Below are 22,994 nucleotides of genomic sequence, written 5' to 3'. Positions count from 1 at the left end.
GTTGATTTTAAAAGGACAGTTCAACCCAAAATCAAAAATGCACATCTTTCCTCTGGTCTGCAGTGATATTTCTTATGTACGTTTTGGTGTCAGCTGCATCGTTTTGGAGATATCAGCTGTAGAGATATCTGTCTTCTCTCCAATATAATAGAACTTGGTGGCATTAGTCCTGTGGAGCTCAGAGCACAAAAAAAGCAACGTCTCTCTCCAGATATCCTGAACCAGTCACTCAAGATGATTCACAGACCTTGTTGTGAGCAGTTTCATGTAGGAACTATTTTCTTTTTGGAGTGATTGCATGACTATGACGTCACCGAGCCAAGTTTCAGATCCGCCCAAAAAATTCTGAACACAGAAATTGCGAATATACAGTTTAAAAGTCCAACTCCACACTCCAGTGCTACATAGTTCTCAGTGTTTTCACGTTTTCAGCAACTATGTTCTGACATGTAAAATGTGTTTAGAAGAATTTTTTTTTTTTCCGCAGGCTTTAAAATACTATCTTTGTTAGCAAAATTAGATTTTAAGGTGGGTTGGTGCATTAAATAATTTGTCAAAATGTATTGCATTAACATTATTAAGTCCCCAGCATTGTTTTTCCGTCTTCCAGCTCTGACAATATCCTGTCATAAGTTCCTATAATTGGTCCAAAAGTCTGAACCATCTAAAAAATGTTTTCACGTTAAAAACAAACCAAACCATGTCTGCAGAAATTCCCTCAATTTGTTCACAAGAATGTGATGACATGAAACATAATGCCTGTAGCCACAGCTGTCGCCGGCGTGGAGCCATAAAAAAAAAGTTTTTCAAAAACCGTGACTCTCAGAGGTCCTTCAGAAGTCATAAATGTGCACAAAAAAAATTAGGCTAGATTAGATGCAGGTCTGTTGATCATGCACGTATGCATGCACTCACTCATGCAGACATGGAAGCGACTGCACAATAAAAATATTTTTTTTAAAGTTTCCAGACCACAGATTAAAGCTTTAAACATACTTGTTTAGTATGACCAACAGTGTGTGTGTGTGTGTGTGTGTGTGTGTGTGTGCGCTTACTGTCTGGGAAGCAGTTGTCGGGGTCCATGGCCTCTTCAGCCATCTCTGAATACTCGTCCTCCTCCTCTCCAGGCTTCCTCAGGTCCACCGTGCTGCCCTCTGATAGGCTGATATCATCTTTCTGCTGAATAAAACAGCAGGAAACAACCAATCAGAACCACAAAAATGACTCCACCACATCCTTCTCTGACTGACGAATGTTAATCAATCAATCTGAGGAAAGCAATAACTCAGGAAGTCCATCGACTGCCGGTATCATGACGTAACAAGACGTAAATGATACAAAAGATTTAACGTGAAAGATGCAACAAATCAGAAACATCGTAACAAGATGAAAACAACATAAGAGCCAACAAGATAAAAAAACCAAAGATATCACAAGACAAAAACACCAAAAATGACACAACACAACAAAAAAGATGCAACGAGACAAGAACAACTTAAAAGATGTAACAAGATGAAACGACATAAGACATAAGATGCAACATTGTAAAACTACGTAATAAGATAAAAAAACACATAAAATATAGCGAGACAAAAATGCTGAAAAAGACATAACAAGATGAGACGACGTAAAAGTAAAAAACGTTGTTAGTAATATCAGTTCACTGGTGGTTTTATAACATGTATTAGTTGTAGTAAGAGTATGTTCTACTTGAATAAAGTATGTTTTGTGGTTGTGGTGTGATCATCAGCATCATTTTGCTGCATTCAGAGCTGAATGAGTCAGATTTCATGTTACATAACTGACAGGAATCCTGGCTGAGAAAACAGAGAGGCGTCACCTTCCAAACTCTCCCTCGCACCGCCAAGAAAACTGCCGTCTGTTCGCTTTGACGCTGAGATCTGGACAAAACCAGGCGTCAGGAAATCCCCCCCACCCCCACCCTCACCTCATCCCAGCTGACTTCAAAGATCCCCGTTTGCTAAGCATCATGGGAGTTTAACTTTACAAAGGGACGAGGGAGATGGAGGGATAGGGGACAGGTTTTCTGCTGAGGGCTGAGGAGGGAAATTTGGCACGTTGAATGTTGAATGTCTGGACAAAGACACAGCAGGGGTGTGTGTGTGTGTGTGTGTGTGTGTGTGTGTGTGTGTGGACAGGTGAACTAACTACCTGAGTCAACAGCTAACTCATGAATACATTCAGAGTCTGGGAACAGAGAGCGGCCGCTGTGACGAATGCCAGCCTTGGACACACACACACACACACACACACACACACACACACACACAAAAGGTGAAGCCAAATGGACATGAATACACACCTAATCTCTGACACACACTTACACGTGAAAAGAGACACACAAAAACTGGATAATGTAACCGACGCACACACACACACGCGGCAGCCTTGGGCTGAAACCTCCTGACAGTTGACGTCCATAATGAGGGGTTTAAATGTATTTCTATTCATAAGCTGTTTCTATTGTGCAGCCAGAGAGGAGCTGAAGGCAGTGAAACACATTCAGGGCCTGTTGAGTAATAAATCACGTGTAATCTGATTACTTTTATCAAAGTCAAAGAATGAGATTTAAAGAGGTTTATCAAAGGGTCCAACTGCATTTTCACAGTTTTGTGCATCATTTCTGTCAGTAGTTTGGTCAACTAATGCTGATGCAGAGGTGGAAGTAACTACAAGTTTGAGTAGATTTTCATTTTTGTACCTTTACCTGGACTTAAGAATGGATTACACAATATAATCTACTTAGTTACACTCAAATCATAGTTGAGCACTGAGTACAATTTTAATTAAAAGGATAGTTCACCCAAAAATGAAAGTTCAGTCATTATCTGCTCACCCTCATGCCGACTGAAGGTCAGGTTTAGTTTTTTAATCCACAAAGTTTCACAGAAAGACAGGGTTTATATTAAGGTATATATGGATATGCATGTTTGTATATTATCTGCACACTAAGTACTTTTGTGTATATGCATGATATCTGAATTAATTGAACTTTTCATTATGTTACATTACTCATTCACCTGTCTTACTTAGTGCAATGCTGTAATACATATTCTTGTACGATAAATCCTCCTCCATCCACTGTAACAGCCGCTGTAACACGGAAATTTCCTCGTTGTAGTTTATCTTATTTTATCTTGATTATTTAAAAAATGTATCAGTATATGTGCACTTGTTTTCTGTTTATTCTGTCAACATGAACTAATAAAAAGTTGTTCACAAAAACAATCTTCTCTCTGTACTGTAATCAATCAAATACAAGTTGAAAATGATTTTCAAGTCTTCTGGAACAATAAGGTCTCTGTATGTAGCTGCAGTGTCTGAGGCATCGGGTCACTGACAAAACTGTCAGATTTGGTATTTGACATGTTGGGGGTGAGAACGGGCCAAACAGTTTATCCAAAATTAACTAACCCACTTTATTTGGGGGAGAGCGCACCTGAAATGTTGGTAATAATCCCTCACTGCACAGGAAAAGTGTGCACACAGCGACAGTACAGTAGGTCAAAGTTGAAGCAGGAAGTGGGTCTATAAGCTGTGATGGATGTCTTCATCTGTGTGTGTGTGTGTGTGTGTGTGTGTGTGTGTCAGTAAAGTGCATTTGTTGTAAGCGGACTGGCATGTCCGTCATCTTTACAGTGACAGACACTGAAACCACATCCTGCACCTACTTATCATTCCTGCGTGTGTGTGTGTGTGCGTGTGTGTGTGTGTGTGTTTTCTATTAATACTTAATACATTATTGAGGAAGATAAGAGCAAGGGACACACACACACACACGCACACTCACACACTCTTAATGTGGCTTAAATGTGGCTGTAAATTCCATGAATCAATGTTTACTCGGTGCTTTTGGCCTTTAAACACTCATTAAACACTGGAAAGCTCAGAGCAGAAAACCACAGCGTGTATTTACGTGCTCCTGTCTGGTAGTTCAGCTCACAGCCGCCTCGGTGACAGCAGACATTTCATTCATTCAGTGTGAGAGTGAAGCGCGCTGCGTGTTCGTCTTCACTGGGCAGGAAGAATGACGCGCACACGGCTAACGAGGACGCACGCTCCGTCTCTGCAGTCGGACGTTCTGTATGTTTTTTTGTGCTAACAAACACAGAAATGAGTCATATTTTATCTCCAGAGCAGACTGAGAGGAAGGAAAACACACAAGATGAAGAGAGGCAAACAAAATGAGAAAGACGACGATGCAGATGTGCAGAGTTGCCCAAATTTTGTGAGATGTGAGCAGACGAAGATAAACTTCCTCAACGCTAAATAACAGGATGTGACTGGTTTCAGTTGGGCAGACTAGAGCTTGTGTTAATATTTCTACAAACACATTTGGTTTGTAATATTTGGTTAGTGGTAAAAATAGTATTTAAATTTGCGATTAAATGAAAACCCTTTAAGATCACATCCTGTGTCATATTGTGCACCGATTTAACAATTCATCCATAATTTCTGTGTTCTTAAATCAAAATTCAAGCTTTTTCTCCCTGTAAAACAAACAAACAAACATGCTGATGTAGGCCTTAATCAACCAATAATATCATGATATTCACCCATCAATCAATCTTCAACTTTTGGCAGAACAGAGCTGAGATTCATGAGTTAGCAGCAGGGCATTTTTTAACGTTCAAATCAATTCCTCCCAACACTATGTCCTGCCTGCCTTTCCTGTTTCACTCATGAATAAACGCAGTTTAATCTGGATTTTAAGTAGCTTCTGTTAGTAGCTAGTTTAATGAATATTACACAACATTGAAAATAAATCACAAACCACAGAGGAAGTAGATAAACTATGACCTTCTGTGGTTAAGTAACATTTATAGAATAATCAGATTAATTTCCTGTCATTTCTGATGATATTAGATTTGTGCTACGCCGCCCCTCTAACAGGTGTCGCCTCCCTTGTGTGCGTTCTTAGAGGGTAAGTAAGGACACATTGAACAGTAACTGTGCAGCACTTTAGTTTACAGTTCAGTTCTGTTTGTGTCTAACTGAATACAAAATGCAGCTTGTTATGTCTTATTACTGCACTGTAGAATAAACTGCAGTGTGTCTCTGATATATCTCCAACCCTGCAGGCTGTGGTTTGTTCTGCAGGAGGACGGTCACAGGAGAACGTTTTGATGTCGACTGTTCTACAGCAGAGCAGAGAAATCAAAGCCGAGCTGCGTTGTCCGTCTCCCGCCACCTGCAGACAGCACCTGGACACCTGTTAGCCGGGTCCTGAACCCTGCAGGAGTCAGAGGTGGATCAGCTACAGACTGTGGAGGCGTTAGGACCACCGAGGGGGTGGGGGGGGCAGTTTTACAAGCTGCCATTCCAGGGCAGCTGACACACACACACACACACACACACACACACACACACACACACACACACACACACACACACACACACACACACACACAGCAGCTGTAGACAGAGTACACCTGGCAAACATGCAGGAAAATAAAGTCACAAACACACGAGCTGTTTATAACTGAGCATTCATGACTGTAGTTAAACTTTGAAGGGTCTGGGGCAGAAGTGACACACACACACACACACACACACACACACACACACACACACACACACACACACACACACACACACACACACACACACACACACACACACACACACACAAATGTCCGTGCGCTCCACCTGTTTTCACATGTTTGGATCCATTTTTCAGCTACTGATCAAACTGACAATAATTTCTCCACTAATCAATTACTTGTTTGGTCCATAAAACGTCCAAGATGACGTCCTCTGATGTCTTGTTTTGTCCACAACTCACAGACCTTCAGTTTACTGACAGTTACGTACAGTTTATGCCAGAAAATATTCACATTTAAGAAGCTGAAATCAGAGAATTTTGACTTCTTAAAAAACTTTTCATTGGATGCAGATTAATTTAATAGTCAAATAACAACAGATTAATCTTTGCAGCTCTGTTTGTTGTTGGTTTATTAGTTTGTCCAGTTGTCAATTCCTTTGCTCAATTTATTGATCGACTGATTTAAAGATGAAAAAATGCTGAAATTGTGTGAAGCATGTTTTCATTAGAGGCCAGGATAATGCATGTGTAGAAATTTGTTTGTTATGTTAAAATTATTATCCTAGTAATAATCCCATTTTTACTAAATGTATTTGTAATCTGATTACATATTTTTTTTTTTTATCTTTAATTGTAAAGGAAAACAGCAAGTCCAGATTAAATAATCCTGTTACATGTAATCTGTTACTCCTCAAGCTTGGTTCCTGCAAGGTTCTCCTTGTAGAGAACCTGTTTAAACCTAAAGTAACTAAATTAAATGATAAACAAGAAAAAGACAAAGATCTTCAAACTTTTTAACCTTTTAGAAAGAAAGATATTAAATACCAATTATCTAAAAATGTTCTTTAAATGATCTGAATAAAAGACTTTGACAGATTTTAAGATTGTGTGATTTTTCTACAGTCACAGCATGAATATATGAAGGGCAACTTTTTAATGACTGCCACTGTAAACACTCCTGTGTGACCTCTGACCTTGGCGATTGACCGTGTCCACCTCCAGCAGCTGATTCACGCTTTATGAGACGGTAAAACCACCTTCGGTGATTTATGACGCCATTAAAGCGCAGGTCAGCTATTTAATCATTACATAACCAAACACGGGGGTCTATTAAAACAGAGTGCTGGAGCAGCTTAACAGCTTCTATTTACAGTGAAGCTGTTTGTGCACTGAAAATAAATTACATACAACAGAGGGGGAGTGGAGAGATGTGGGGAGAGATACGGAGACGGAGCAGAGAAGGGGGGGGGGGGGACAAGAAATTACAGCTGGGCGAGATAACAAGACAGAATGAATGACTGTGCATCCTGTGGCGGAGGTTAGCATCACTGTTAGCTTAGCTGCTACGTCACATGTGAGAGTTTTTAAGCAAAAAAGTCAAAATTCTGATTTCAGCTTCTTAAATGTGAATATTTGCTGGTTTCTTTACGTCATCTTAGACTTCGATCAACATTTTCTGACATTTCATGGATCAAACAGCCGATTGATTAGTGGAAAAATTATTGTCAGATTGATCACTGGTTGAAATGGGACAGACGTCGTGGACATGTCTGGTGTGGACAGTAAATCTGAATTTCAGCATCTCTACTCTGAACTGACTTAAAGAAAAGAGAGAGAGGGAGGGACGGAGCTATAAATAAACCTGGACTCGGTGTTTAATATGTTGGTGTTAGACGAGGATTTATTCCTGCACTGAAGCAAAACAAACAGATATCAGTGACCTGCAACCTGAGAGCTGACAGACAGCTGCTGCATCGCTCTGACATATTCTGTCCCTGCCTGTCCACCGCCGTCTTTTCTGTCTCTTTTACAGTGTGTTCAGCAGGTGATGTAGAAGTTAACAAAGATGGCGCTGAGCGACACAGCTGCCTTTGAGCCAGGCAGCAGACCGACGCTGAGGTTGTGTTGAGCAGCAGGACGGAGGTGAAGCTGCACAATCAGCTGGACCTCGAACCACAGAGACACAGAGACACACAGAGACACAGAGAGACACAGAGACACAGAGAGACACAGAGACACAGAGACACAGAGAGACACAGAGACACACAGAGACACACAGAGACACACAGAGAGACACAGAGACACACAGAGAGACACAGAGGGAGACACAGAGACACACAGAGACACACAGAGACACACAGAGAGACACAGAGACACACAGAGAGACACACAGAGAGACACAGAGACACACAGAGACACACAGAGAGACACAGAGACACAGAGACACAGAGAGACACAGAGACACACAGAGACACACAGAGACATACAGAGAGACACAGAGAGACACAGAGAGACACAGAGAGACACAGAGACACAGAGAGACACAGAGGGAGGGAGCTGTACCTGGACCAAGCTGCTGACTAACCTTGTTCAGGTGTCAGCAGCACCGTCACCACAGTACATTATTTACCCTCCTATCTGGGTCACACACCGGCTAACACATATTGTTTGAAATAATAAAAAAACGATTTCACATCCGTGTTGCTGAACCAGCGAGGAGCCTCGCCGAGAACAACATCCGCATGAATAATTCAGACGTCAAAATATTACGTATTTAACAAAAAACAGAGCAGCCATGTCTGTTTCTCACGGTAAAAATGCCTGTGTGTGTAAAAGTAGTAAAAAGTTATTTATTCTTTCTGCAGTTACAGTGTTAGTCAGCGACGAGCAGCATCACATCAGATGTTATAAAAGATTAGATGGTATTTATCATATTAAAGGTTACACAAATATGAGCATGTAATATATGTATTTATAGATTAGACTCGTCTTTTGTCATTGCGATGTATTTCAAAATAATACGTCATTAAAAATAATAATTAGCAGACAACACAAACAAAAACATGAACAATATGGCGTCTCTCCTGCAAACTTTTTATTTTAATTTATTTATTTTATTTCTTTTGTAGAGTTGAATTTGCAGTATTGAGTTTCTGAGTTTCGGTCTCGACTGCTTCGTCTCGAGAGAGATAAGGGCGGAGACATGCTTGCTTTAATTACACGATTGCGTACATGTGACGTCTGCCTCGTGTAAAGCAAGATGCAATGCACACATGACCGATAGGGGCAGGATGCAGTGACAGGGTCAGAGGTCAGGAGTTACGTCACCAGCAACAACAATGGTGGAAAGTTTTATGTGGTTTATGGTCTGAGTTCTCTGTTGTGCCCCCTACTGGTGTTTTGCAGTAACACGTGTAGACAAGCGGCCGCGTTATGAACAGTTCGCTTCACTCCGCTGCTGGTTGTCTACGTGAACGCACGTGATGAAATTTCTAGAAACAGTGTCAGATTTCCTCTAAACTATCCATCCATCAAGATCACTTCATGTTAACTATTTTACATTTAAGGTGGACTGGTTAAATTGTTCCGGGGGTTCAGGAAAAGTTCACTGACTGTTACTCAACATAGTTCAGTTCACAGTTTCCAAACATCCACAGTGAGCTGGGAGGAAATCAGGGGGATCTGAGGTGAAATAAAGAAAATGAGGGGGTGAATTAAAGACCAGTGATGTGGAACACGAACAACATGAAGGAGGACGGGAGAGAAATCACGGGTCAACGTGGGTCCACTCCTCTCCTCTTTTAATTCTGTGTCGAATGTTCAACTCAATTAAGAGCACAAGAAATGAAGTAAGTGAGATGTTACAGAGGGAGAGAGAGGAAACAGCCCGAGCTGCAGCGCACACACACACACACACACACACACACACACACACACACACACACACACACACACACACACACACACACACACACCCTGGAAACAAAGCTTGATGCTAAAGAGTTGTGAAAGCAGTGATGCTCTCTGACTCCCTCTCTGTTGTCCTGACCCTCCCATCTCTCTCTCTCTCTCTCCTTCTCTCTCTCTCATGCACACACACATGCACACACACATGCACACATACACATGCACGCACACACACTCCCTCTCTCTCTCTCTTCGTCTCTCTGACTCGACAACAGCCATTTTGGGAGAAAAATATGCTCTTGAGTTTTGTTCTATTTACGCTGCCCTTTCACATTAGGTCAGTGTGTGTTGCAGTGTGTGTGTGTGTGTGTGTGTGTGTGTGTGTGTGTGTGTGTGTGTGTGTGTGTGTGTGTGTGTTCTGCAGCTCTCATTGCATTTGCATGTTTCACCTCATGGCTAAGTGGATACTGCACCATGCACACACAGATGGACTGCAGCTAGAACGGAGCACAATAGATCAGCTTGTTTGTAGAACTATAGGGGAGACCCGGGGCAACTGTAACATTCTTTTTTCTTTTTCTTACATTTTTCTTTATAACGCACACAAGGCTTGGCACACACGAGTCATCTTTTGATAATACATGACGAGGGAATTTCTTTTAATTATTTGAGTTAAAATAAATTTTTCATTTAGGGCCTAAATTTGGTTAACTTTGTCAAGTTTAAATAGAAAATAACAATTTCTTAAAATACATAAAAATATAAAGATAATCCCTTTGAATCATCACTTATGACCCTCTAGAGGTGCACTGTAAAAACAAAAGAGTTTCAAACAGATTTTGGAGTTTTCAACTCAGACTCTTCAGCTTTGAAAAAGTTAAACCGACTACTGATCTTTTGTTGAGATTTTCTTTATTAGATAAACTTAAAGCTTTGAATTTTTAGAAACTCAAAATATTCAAAAATTCTCTGAAAGGAAAGTAAAAGTTAATTTAACTTTTCAGGCCCTAAAAAAGACAAATCAGGTTCACAGCTCATTGTGACCAATTTTCTTATTTTCAGACACATTTAAATTTATTTCGTGACACCCCTGAGGGGTCTCGACCCACAGGTTGGGAACCACTGTGATAGAGGGACATCGAGGAAGAGAGGGGGAGAGAGAGAGAGAGAGAGAGAGGGAACAGGTGCACAACATGATTAAAGAGGAGAGGTGATGATGAACTGAGTCAGCACAGGTGTGTACACACACACACACACAAACGCACACACACACACACACACACACACACACACACACACACACACATACACATACACACACACATGCATACACACACACACACACACACACACACACACGTACATGCATACACACATATACACACAGAGCACGACACAAATCTGTCATTTCATGTTAGATACAAAGAGAAGAGAGAGGAAACAACTAAACATCTCCTCTCCCTCTTCTTCTCCTCCTCCTGCTGCCTCAACACACACACACACACACACACACACACACACACACACACACACACACACACACACACATTTTAGCTCTTTGAGTTTTGGGAGATACTAGACTGTTTGAAAAATGCGACACTCTTACAAAGAACACACACAGAGACACACAAACACATACAAGGTGTCTGCGGCTCAGTTGGACTTTTGTTCTGTGAGTAGATGAAGAGAGACAGGAGGCACACAAACACACACACACAGACACACACACACACACACACACACACACAGACACACACACACACACATACACACACATACATACACATGTATTAACTCATACTCTTTACTCACAAAACACACACACACATGCACATAAATATACACCCTTTTAGCACAAACACATCACACAAGCAGCGTCGCAGAGTGAGAAAAATGCCGGACCATAATGCACTGCCCGAGGCCTCCAATTCTATCTGAGGGACCCTCTTACTGTGTGTGTGTGTGTGTGTGTGTGTGCTTTGAATTGAGCCATTACAAAGACACTGTTTATAGAAACAGAGAGACGCCGTCTGTTTACATGGGCTGAAATATTCTGAATATGTTGCAGTGGTCAAATGATGCTTTTTGGGGGTTTTCCTTTTTCTTTTGATGCAGAGGTTTTCAGAGTGGGAGGAGGGTCTCCTCCTCAGGGGAGCCTCAGTGAGTGGAAGTAAAAAAAAATAAAGGTTGAATGTGGTTTGGTTAAAGCAGAGGTCTGCAACCTTTACTCTCAAAAGAGCTGCTTTTGTCAAAAGAAAGAAAGAAAGTAGGACGCTTCACCAGAGCGCACCGCGGCGCTCGCAGGACAGCTGACGCTTGTTTTGTTTTGTTGTTTTGTTTTTTACTTTCTCTGACTGTGTGAAAATAAGATATTTTCTCATCACATGACAAAGACAGGTGTTAAAATGTGAGTTTAACTGGTAAGACATACTCATGTAGGCTGATATGGGAGATTAGTGTCGTGCACTAAACAAATCGTTAAATAGCCGTATTGGACGCCCGCATCTGATTCGACTAAAAAAGTCTCAGGCGGGGACAGACCTACCTTAATCCAAGCTTTGTCTGAGTGGAGGCCCACAGTCTCAGACCCCTGCTTTATGTATGATGTCGGGGTTCACACACACAGACAGACAAGAGGACAGACAGACAGCCGTCAGATGGTAACCTCAGGGGGAACAACAGCTGACTCACACACACACCTGAGCTTGTTTACGTCAGATGCAGGTGCAAAAGTGGTTGTGCATGTGTGTGTGTGTGTGTGTGCATGTGTGTGTGTGTGTGTGTGTGTGTGTGTGTGTGTGTGTGTCAGGTCTCGTCCTTACCTCCTCCCTCTCCTCATCTTCCTCGGAGGCCTCGCTCTGCTCCTCATCACCCTCCTCCTCCTCCTCCTCCTCCTCTGGGAACTCCACGTCCGACTCTCCGGGGGCGATGGGGACGCTGATGGTCAGGTTGGGGTTTGTCATGTAGCTGTCGTCCTCCGGCACCACGTACTTCTCGACGTGACGGCCTGGGACGGAGACAAAGACATGGACAGACGGACAGATGGAAGTAAAGGTGGATTAAAGAATTACATTCTTGTTATTACACTGAAATCCATCTCTGAACTGATCCTAAAAACTGTGTGTGTGTGTATGTGTGTGTGTGTGTGTGTGTGTGTATGTGTGTGTGTGTGTGTGTGTGTGTGTGTGTGTGTGTCACCTATGACTGCTCCGTTGGCCTCAGTGTGGATGGTACTCAGGCGTTTGAGCTTCATCATGGCTTTCGCCTCCTTTCGCTTCTGACGGCGACGCTTCAGGTTCCCGTTGAAGAAATCCACCACCTGCATCACACAGAGAGACGAGGAGACAGCAGGTTTAGAGACAGGTTTACTGACAGTGAGACAGTCCAACAGACAGACAGACAAACAGGTACCTGTCTGCGGCACCAGGCCAGGCCTCTGGTGATCCTGTGGATGGCTATCTGCAGGTTGTTCATCTCGCCGTCGTCGTCTGGAGCCGACAGGTTGTCAGAGCTGAAGCTGCTGAGGAGCAGAGCCAGGAAGAGGTTCAACAGCTGGAGACACAGAGACAGAGAGACAGAGAGACAGAGAGACAGAGAGAGACAGACGGGTGTCAGTGTGACCTTTATGAGTTACAAAACATCAGTTTGAGAGCTGGTGACACACAGTAACACAAGATAATTATCTACAGAGGACATTTTATCTTGTTCAGTCCACTAGAAGGGCACCCTAGAAGACATCTTATCGTGTTTTGTCCACTGGGAGGACACCCTGGAGGACATTTTATCACATTTAGTTCACTAGAGGTGCACACTAGGGGACATTTTATCTTGTTTTGTCCACTGGAAGAAAAGTTTAGCATGTTTTATCTAACACGGGGACGAGTCACCAGACGCTGCTCGTCTCCTGTCTATCTGCCTTCCTCTCCTCCTCCCAGATGTTTCTTCTTCTTGTTCTCTATTCTCCAGGTAACCCACAACACACACACACACACACACTCCCTCTCTCTCTCTCTCTGTGTGTGTGTGTGTGTGTGTGTGTGGTATCAGTGTTTCCAGTGCAGGTTGATTATTCAGCGTGTGATGAATAATGCCTGAGACTCTTGGTAACTGATCACTAAGTTGGAGTGCAGCTCTTAGCCAGATTGGCTTCTGTTTAACCACAGCTGAGTGTGTGTGAGTGTGTGTGAGTGTGTGTGAGTGTGTGACGGGGTGGAGGTCAGGTGGATCAGGTGGCAGCTTCCTGCATCTGTCTTCTGATTACAGCCTCAGAGCTGCACACACACACTGATTTGTTTCCTGCTCAGAGGCACTTCAGCAGGACTCGCTGTCGGCTGCTGCAGAGGACGTCGAGTTCTGTACGTCTTTTTCTATAGTTTGAGTAAAACTTGTTACAGCTGCTGATAAACAAATAACGTCCCCCCTGTTCACTTCCAGTGTGTCTCTGTTTGCAAAGTTCATTTTAAATTCTTAAACCTGCAGCCAGCTGAACATGTTGTGCACATCGAAAAGTTTATATATACTACAGTGTTGTCTTTATAGCGCTATAAAAAATAAATAACAAAACAAAAAACAATTAAATAACTACACACAAACAAAAAAAAAATCAAAGATATTCAGGGAGAGATCAACAAAGATTGTCAGTTAATCATCTCACTGTATCTGAATCTACCACACACACACACACACACACACACACACACACACACACACACCCTGAGGGATGGAGGTCCCTCAGCTGGTTGGTTGTTACGTAACGACTCAACTGGAACCAGCAGCTTCCCAGTTTCTGGTTGTGTAAGAGGAAACCAGGCCAGTGGGTCAATACCTGACATCAGGAAGCAACATCTGATCTGTGTGTGTGTGTGTGTGTGTGAGAGAGAGAGAGACAGAGAGAGAGAGAGACAGAGAGAGAGAGAGAGAGACAGAGAGAGAGAGAGAGAGAGAGAGAGAGAGAGAGGAAAATGGTCTCATATAGTGTCAATGTATTGGATGTGTACACTGGATTAATAAACACTTATTTGCTGCAGTCATATTCACCTTTTAGATGACTTTGTACAAATAAACACCAATTTAAAAAAATCCCAATTTACTCTTGAAACTTTCAAAATAAGACACTGTAATTATTTTATTTTAGTAGACTTTTAATTTGACTTTTGTCGCTGTCAAGCAAAATATGTTAAATTAAATCACTTTTAGTCGTAACATAAATCTGTTCAGTGTGTGTACATGAGCAGGAGAGTAATCAATATAAACATTAGACAGTGTGTGTGCGCGCGTGTGTGTGTGCACTGCACGTGACACATTAACAAAGTGCGTGTGTAAATTTACTTGTAAAGAAAAAAGAATAAGTGTGTGTTGATGTCTGTGTGTGTGTGTGTGTGTGTGTGTGTGTGTGTGTGTATTGACCCCAGCTGGTAATGTGTGTGATATTTGTGCTACTGATCGGTGTCCAGCCGTCACATGCCTGGTTTCACCATCCCAAAATGCCGGCGTCCGATTGGCTGCAAGTCCGTCCCAAACACCAATAGATCAATGCTGTTGATTGGTTAACATGGCAACATGCCCCGACAGCTCGACCAATGACCTTGCTCCTTTCCAATAGCCGATAACACATCACTGACAGGAGTGACGACAGAGGAGTGCACTCTGCTCTTTAACCTGTTTATACATGAAAATACACACAAATCATGTGTGTCATCTTTAAACTTCTGTGTTAACTCTTCATCTGTCTGTCAGTGAAGAAGAACTCAGCAGCTCAGCGTCTCATTGGCTGAACTGATGGTTGAACCACCAGAGTTTTAAAGGTCCCATTAAATGATGACATTACTTCCTCAATATGCTGTTGTGTTTCCTGTTGTTACAGGATGTTCAGGTGGACACAGCAGACCAACTGCTAATGTTAGCTAGCTGGAGCTCCACCATCAGAAATACATTTAGAAAAATCCCCTGAAATAAATAAAAGTAGTCCTTTGCCTCACTTATTTATTTCATAAGAATAAAATAAAGACTAAAAAGAATTCCATACGTGACAATTTTGGACAAAGACCTGCTGTTGTGGGTGGGAAACCCCTCTGAAAACCAGCAAAATCACAGCAGCAAGTGTGTGTGAGACGATGATGATGAAGATGTGTGAGACACAAAGTGAGAGATAAAGTGTGTGTGTGTGTGTGTGTGTGTGTGTGTGTATGCATCAGTCGCGGATGTGTTTGATGACAGTGACAGCCATCTGTGTGTGTGTGTGTGTGTGTGTGTGTGTGTGTGTGTGTGTGTGTGTGTGTGTGTGTGTGTGTGTGTGTGTGTCTCAGTTTCTGGAGCATCAGACCACCTGATCCCCCAATTCACCTCGTTTAACTCGTTAAGCGGATCGTACCAATTAGCCCGGGGAAGTGGGCCATCCCTCCAACCCTCCCACCTACACACACACACACACACACACACACACACACACACACACACACACACACAATCTGTGAAACGAGAAAGGCGAAACACAGCTGAGCCACAGTCGACTACATGACACAGAATTTACTTATTTAGTTTTTAGAGTGGTTAAACTGAATGGAGGCTAATTTAGTTTGTTTTATATTTTCATGTATTTTTTCTCACCATCACTGTGAATATTTATGTTTTATTTTATTTCTTTCACTTTGTACGACAAACTTTGCCAGTTTCTTTCTCAAAAAGTGCAGCACAGAAAAAGTTTAATTAAGTTTGTGACAGAAACGGTGGCTCAAATCCTCGGAGCAGCTGTGAAATTGTGGATAAGAAAACTGATTAACGAGCGCGCTGTCATACATAATAATTTATAGATGTTTATTAGAGACATAATCATTCAGCACACGTTCATATCATCAGATCATCAGGGATTGTACCTGGCATTAACCTGTGATTCGTACCTGGATGTGTTCTCTGGATAACGACAGCTGATCACGCTCGTTTGCATTTGGATCTGAAATTAATAAACATTCTTGTTGTGTCGAATTTAATTATGCAAATTCAGTAGGTGGAGCTGCTGGAGCTCGCTTTGTTTTTCCTTTTTGCAGAGGACGAGCTCAGCTGTGGAGCAGGAGTCCTTTCAGACACTTTTGCCTTATTTTCATTCTTAAACAAAGCAACAAGAGAAAAATAAAAAATCGTACATGGGATTCATGAATCGTGTACCGACAGCAGAGTCTGTTCTTACCACCTGAACATATTGATGAATCGTGTTTGATCTCAAGTTGGATGAACAACACAGTAAATCTACTCTTTGCTCACCCACTTCTTTTTTCCACCTCACATCAAGTCTGTTAACTCTTTTTCAAAAAAGGCAAAAAAAAAACAAAAACAAAAAAAAAAAACACATTGAGCAGAAGTTTTTTTTTTTTTTTTTAACAAAAGTGAGGAAGGTTTTTTGAATTTTGGCATTTCTATCTACCAAAATGTGGATAAAAATGAGTTGCTGGAAAACTTGAGCTGGATGTTCAGACTCCACACCAACAACTCTTCGTTTTACTCTGATCATCTGATAAAAGTGAATTAATGAATCTGTCCGTCACATTAAAGCTCAGTGGTCATTAAAAACTTTCCATACATGAACGCTGAATTAAACTCAGGTTCAACTGAGGCAGTCGAGGAAGCAGCTGCTGTCCTGGAAACAGCCGAGCATCACCACACACACACGCACACACACACACACACACATATCTAGAGAACTACAGCATCCACGGAGCGGGGGGGTGGTGGTGATGAATGAGCGGTAACATGATCTGTTTTCGGTGCTCCCTCTCGTCACAACAAAACCCCATGAGCAAAGCCCCCTGGGAAAATGGCTTGCAATGCGAGAAAAGAACCACTGAACCACTGAGAGAGACGGAGAGAAAGGATGAGAGAAGAAGAGAAGAGAGGCGCGGAAGATGAGAAACAAAGTAAACTGGTGTTTATTAATTAACCAGTTTAAGTGCTGTAATGTTGTATATCCTGTTCAAGTGTATGAACAAGCAAAAACATGAGAAACTGCCATACAAAATATACAAATACAAAAGCAAACGGGTACACCAAACTCCACTGGCAAAAACAGTAATTTTACCTCACAGAGGTAACAGCACTTACTGGTCAGTTTGTTAGTTTGTTTGGGTTATTGTGTCTTTGGTGATTTAAAGGGTTAGTTTGGGTTCATCAGAGTCACACAATAACACAAACAAACTATTAAACTGAGGCAGCGGTAGACCAGCAACTCCTGTATTCTGCAAGGTAAAATGACTGATTTTGTGAATTGAGTTTGGTGGAGGGGATAATCGAATATAACAGCAGATATAAGTTAAGTTTCCTGTCAGAAACTGGTGTAGGAAGCTACGCGGTGTCCTGCTGTAGCACGGTGTGTGTGTGGGTCAGCAGCAAAACAGATTTTAGACAAAATCAATATCAGTTTAAGTAAAAGCGAGGAAAAGCAGTGAAAATATTTTAAATACAGCGCACATCATACACTGATGGATAAATAAACACTTTTTTTAAAAAAAATCTGAATTATCCCTTTAACAGATTAAACTGAGATTCTCTCTTCTGTGTCAAAAGTTTTAAGTGAAAGTATTCACATATGTGGATCACAGATCTGAAGCTGAAGTCAAAGGAAGCGCTTCATGTACTTCTGCCTGAGGGTTTTTGTTGCCCTGAATTTGCCTCTCAGGTATGCAGGTGGCTGAAGGCATGCAGCCAAAAACATTTCTGAAAATAAACATTGCTAATAGGAGAATATCTGTCAAAAGTATTTATTTCAGACCTCAGTGTGGGAGCTCTCTGAATGTGAAAATCTCCACACGACGCCCCAATTTAGACACAAAAACACCGAAACAAAATGTGATTTATAGGCATTATATATTAAAAGAATTATTTCTTTCCTGGGAACAGAACAAAATGAATGAATTGAAATAAAGTCAAAGCTTCTTGTGTTGTTTAGTTTAGAAAATATGGAGAAAGTTAGACCTTACATACTGTTTTATAACTGGCACCACTGTCATGTGAGCCTATAATCCTGCAGCAGGTTTTTTTTTTTTTAGAGTAAAATGAATGTTTTGATTGAAATTGTCCATGTTATAAACTTCTGTATGCTCCTAACTGTCTGAACTTTAGTTTTTGAACATTTTAATTTGTAATTTCTTGCTGTTTTTGCTTTGTGAGGAAGAGATAATTATTTACAGCTGAAACATTTTCCTGCCACCTTCCTCCTCCTCTGTCCCTGTGTGGTTTTTTCCTCACACTCACTAAATTCTCCATCCAGATGTTTCCTCCCATTAAGAACGATCCATCCACCATTTATCAAACCCACAATTTATGCAATTAATCAACTCGGTGCAGTTTGACTATTCAAACTGCTGATTTGTGGTTTCCGAACAGCTTCGGAGACTCTGATGAAAAGTCACGACGATGATTAAAGTTAGTGAGTATAATGAGAGAGTAAGATTAAAGGAGGAAGAGTAGAAACAGTAGAAGTCGAGGAGGAGGAGTGTCTCGTGGCAGGTGTGCTGCTGTCGAAGTGCTGGCTCAGTGAAACACATTCAGACGCTCGTTTGTCATTAAGAGAAACCGCAACCTAAACACCGGCTCACCTGCTTCAGTCTGTGCAGCTGCGCGCACACACACACGCATGTACACACACGCGCGCGCACACACACACACACATGTACACACACACGCGCACACACACACACATGTACACACACACGCACACACACAGAAACAAGGTCTGCAGGAAACAGCAGGAATTCAGCTTCAAAGAGGAAACACTTTCAGAGTAAAAGCAGAGGAACAAAGGCATCACAGTGTTTCTGCACATCCTCACTCCTGAATCATATTAATGTCAATTTATTTATATAGAACAGCTTCAAAACAACCGATGTTGACCAAGTAAAGAATAATCAACGAGTCGGTGTGCGTTAAACAGCTTAAAGGCCTGACGTGGAGGTGAAGAACCACCCGACACGACACCTACAAGTTGATTATCCCATTTATATCCTGGTCATTTCCCAACAATACAAAATAAAAGCATTTGCAGATTTTTTTGGTGAAGGTTTTGATCTCAAAATCAAAAGTTATGAAGCAAGAGCTTATTGTTGTCATGACAACGAATAATTCTAGTCGCCTTTATTTTGTCTTTTTTGAAAAAGAGTTGGGAGATGGGAACAAGTTTCAGAATAAGAGGCTGTTTCTGTCTCTGTCCACTGTCCCATGAAAGAATAATTACAACTTAACTCCATGACTCCTCCATTACACTGTAAAAATGACTAATTTAATCTTTTCTCATCAACTATATAAATATACAAGTTTTATTTATTTAAAGCTAATAACAGTAATTTCCAGGTCCCATAATTTCATCAGAGTATTGAAAGTCTGTACTCAAGTACAACTGTTACTTTACTAATAAAACTCAAGCTGATGAAGTCGGTGAGTGAGTTTCTAGATGTGCATCAGTTGTGTCTCATAATGTTACACACTGAACACCCAGACTGCTGCACACTGACTCAGCTGCTGCCTGCAGGATCTCACACACACACACACACACACACACACACACACACACACACACACACACACACACACAGTGATATACCCCTGTGTGTACGTGAGATAAGAGGTAATTCCCCACCTCTCTCTTTATCTGCCAGTGAAAGTGTGGATGCTTATCACATTTAGCTACAGACAGACAGACTGACAGACAGACAGACAGACAGACAGACGGGCGGGCGGGCGGGCGGACGGACGGACGGACGGACGGACGGACGGACGGACGGACGGACGGACGGACAGACAGATGCAGCAAATGTGACCTAACAGCACACATCATTAACAGTGCAGAACAGTTTTAATTAAAATAAGAAACAAATGTCCTTTGTGTGTGTGTGTGTGTGTGTGTGTGTGTGTGTGTGTGTGTGTGTGTGTGTGTGTGTGTGTGTGGGTCCTTTCCCCTGCCCTATTGCCCTCTGGGTATTAGTGCAACATCATGAGGTTCACTGTCACGGCAACAAGGTCTCACATCCTCCCCGACGACCGTTTCCGTGACAACGGTTTGACATGTTAAAGTTTCTTTATTTTACTCCTCTCCTTCTTCATTTCTCTCTTCTCTTTGCTTCTTTCTTCCTTACTTAATGTTTTCCTCTCTCCCTCCCTTCCTTCCATCCTTCCTTTATTGTTTCTCTCTGATGTTCTCTTTGCTTCCATTCTGTCTTCCCTTCATGCTTCCTTCTGTTCTTCATTTGTTCACTTCTCTTATTGTCCCTCCTTCCTTTCTTTCATTCCCTATCATATCTTTTTACTCTGCTTTTTCTTTGATCCCTGCCTTTCTTAGTTCGTATCTCAAATTTATCCCAAATTCTTCCAGGCTACTTTCGGTTATTCCTCCATCACCTAGACTTTGCTCATTTCTCTCCTCCTGTCCTGTCTTCCCTCTATATCAATATCTTTTCATGCCACATTCAATTCCTAAGATAAGCTTAAACTTTATTGGCCCCAAACATGGTCTCCTGTGACAAGCTGGGACAGAGATCAGGCTGGACAACCTCTCTCTCCTGTACATCAAGACATTTTGTGGCCTTTTCCTTGAGTTGGTTATCAACATAAACTTGGTCTTGTTTGCATTTAGAATGAGTTTCATCACCTCAAGCAACAATAAAAGCATTTTGCAAATATTCAGTGGGCGTGTACAAGAGTTTCAGTACAGAAATATATAATACATGTCATCAGCATAAATATTATATAAAATAATAAATAAAAGTGGACTAATAGAGAGCCCTGTGGCACACCCCTATAGATGGATACAATATCTGAACTAGAGCTGCAATGATCAATTGATTATTAATTGACTATTAAAGTAATTGCACAACAGAGGTGGACTCACAGCACTGAATTGTGTTTTATGCACTGGAAGGGCATCATGACGGCAGGTTACCACATTTTGTCCACTAAAAGGGCACTTCACCTTATTCTGTCTACAAGAAAAGCACTTAAGAGGGGACTTCATCACATCTTGTCCTTGGTAGGGAATGTCAGAGGGCACTTTATCATATTTTATCTACCACAGGAGCGCATAAAATGGAACATCTGCCTTGCTTTTTCAAACAAAGGGGTCCTGGTTTTAAAAGATCATAGACAAAATAAAAATAAAATACCTTTCCTGTATACAGATATGGCAAAGAGCTGCAGCTACCTTTGCATCCTTTCCTTCTCTTGTTCTTCCTTTATTTATCTTTTTCCTCACTTCATTCTTTATTTATTTCTCCTTCTCTTCCTGTCCTTCCTTCTCCTTCACCACGGGTCCTTCCATTCTACTCCTTCGTCTCCTTTCCTTCCTTCCTCCTTACGTTCTGTCCCTTATGAGATGTGACACTTGACATCTCATAACCAAAACAGAATCACACACACACACACACACTCACTCACATATGAATGCATGCATGCATAAATGCCTACACACACACACACACACACACACACACACACACACACACACACACACACACACACACACATATACAGGCTGAGCTGAGCTGAGCTGTGCGCAATGAGGCCATTTCTAACGGGATAAATCACCTGAATTGGAAAGGTTGGGTCATCATGACACACACACACACACACACACACACACACACACACACACACACACACACACACGTGTTTGGGCATATTCATTCAGTCAGGTCAGCATATCCCTCTGCAGGGGGAGATACAATTCCTGCCACTGACAAGAGAAGAATAAGAGGCTGTTGACTGCGAGTGTGTGTGTGTGTGTGTGTGTGTGTGTGTGTGTGTGTGTGTGTGTGTGTGTGTGTGTGTGTGTGTCAGTGTGTAAGCTGTCTGGCCTATCAAGCTCGTTATTAAATATCCATGAGACCATTAAGCTAAATAGATGAATGAGACTCTATTATTGCTGCACACACACACACACACACACACACACACACACACACACACACACACACACACACACACACACACACTTCATGATCCACTGAATGGTGAATATGAGACTCTTCATAATAAGTAAAAATGGACAAAGGACAAAGAAGAAAATAAAGAACAAAATGAAAAAGAGGGAGTAACATTAAAGTCTTTTAATAAATTCTTCTCTTTTCTTTTCTTTCTCATTTGAAGGATTCAGTTTCTGCAGGTCAACATATTTTATATGATGCATCATAAAGAGCTGAAAGTGATTTCTCTTTTAATTTATGATATAATCTGTTTATCATGTTATATTTGGACTTTAAGAAAAAAGATTTGACCTGTCCTGACCTATGCTAAATATTATGACAATAGATTTATCAGTTTGAGTCATTTCTTAAGTAAAAATTCTCTGATTCCTGTTTCTCAAAATGTGAAAATTTTCTAGTTTTTTGCTCTATGGTCTAATAGAAAATGATGCTTTCAAGTGCCCCAAATTATTTATTATTATTATTACAATATTTTTCACCAAAAGCTTCAATATCAATATTGGAGAGTGGGACAACAGAAATAATTTAAGAACATTCAGTCTGTAAATAGAAATCTTGAATAGAAATTGCCTGTTTCACATTAATTACACTTCAAATTAAAGCCGAATGTTTGCTGAATGAGTTAGTGTCTGTTTATGAGTTGTAAGATATCATTCATAATCTTTTAGGACGAGCAGAGGCTTATAACGCTTAAACTGAACAAAATATTAATGGAGCTTGGCAGGCCAATGAAGTCCAACTTTTCAGAGCAGTGGGCTTTTGTTTGCAGGATAACACTTTAT

The 22,994-nt window shown here is 41.4% G+C and overlaps 1 protein-coding gene across 1 annotated transcript in view; it reads right to left on the bottom strand.

Moving 5' to 3' along the window:
* Positions 1-22,994, bottom strand: part of LOC146307876 (sodium channel protein type 5 subunit alpha-like) — a 210,498-nt gene that overhangs the window by 36,386 nt on the left and 151,118 nt on the right. Inside the window, exons 20-24 of the mRNA XM_084747390.1 lie at positions 12,665-12,805; positions 12,452-12,572; positions 12,076-12,260; positions 4,277-4,279; positions 1,056-1,179 (exon numbers count right to left, since the gene is read on the bottom strand). Coding sequence (XP_084603516.1) covers positions 1,056-1,179; positions 4,277-4,279; positions 12,076-12,260; positions 12,452-12,572; positions 12,665-12,805 — 574 coding nt within the window. The remainder of the gene's footprint in view (positions 1-1,055; positions 1,180-4,276; positions 4,280-12,075; positions 12,261-12,451; positions 12,573-12,664; positions 12,806-22,994) is intronic.

The sequence above is a fragment of the Lutjanus erythropterus genome, chromosome 21 (genome assembly GCF_056507025.1).
Source record: "Lutjanus erythropterus isolate fLutEry1 chromosome 21, fLutEry1.hap2, whole genome shotgun sequence".
Taxonomy (NCBI): domain Eukaryota; kingdom Metazoa; phylum Chordata; class Actinopteri; order Lutjaniformes; family Lutjanidae; genus Lutjanus; species Lutjanus erythropterus.
This window is presented reverse-complemented; position numbering and strand designations above follow the sequence as displayed.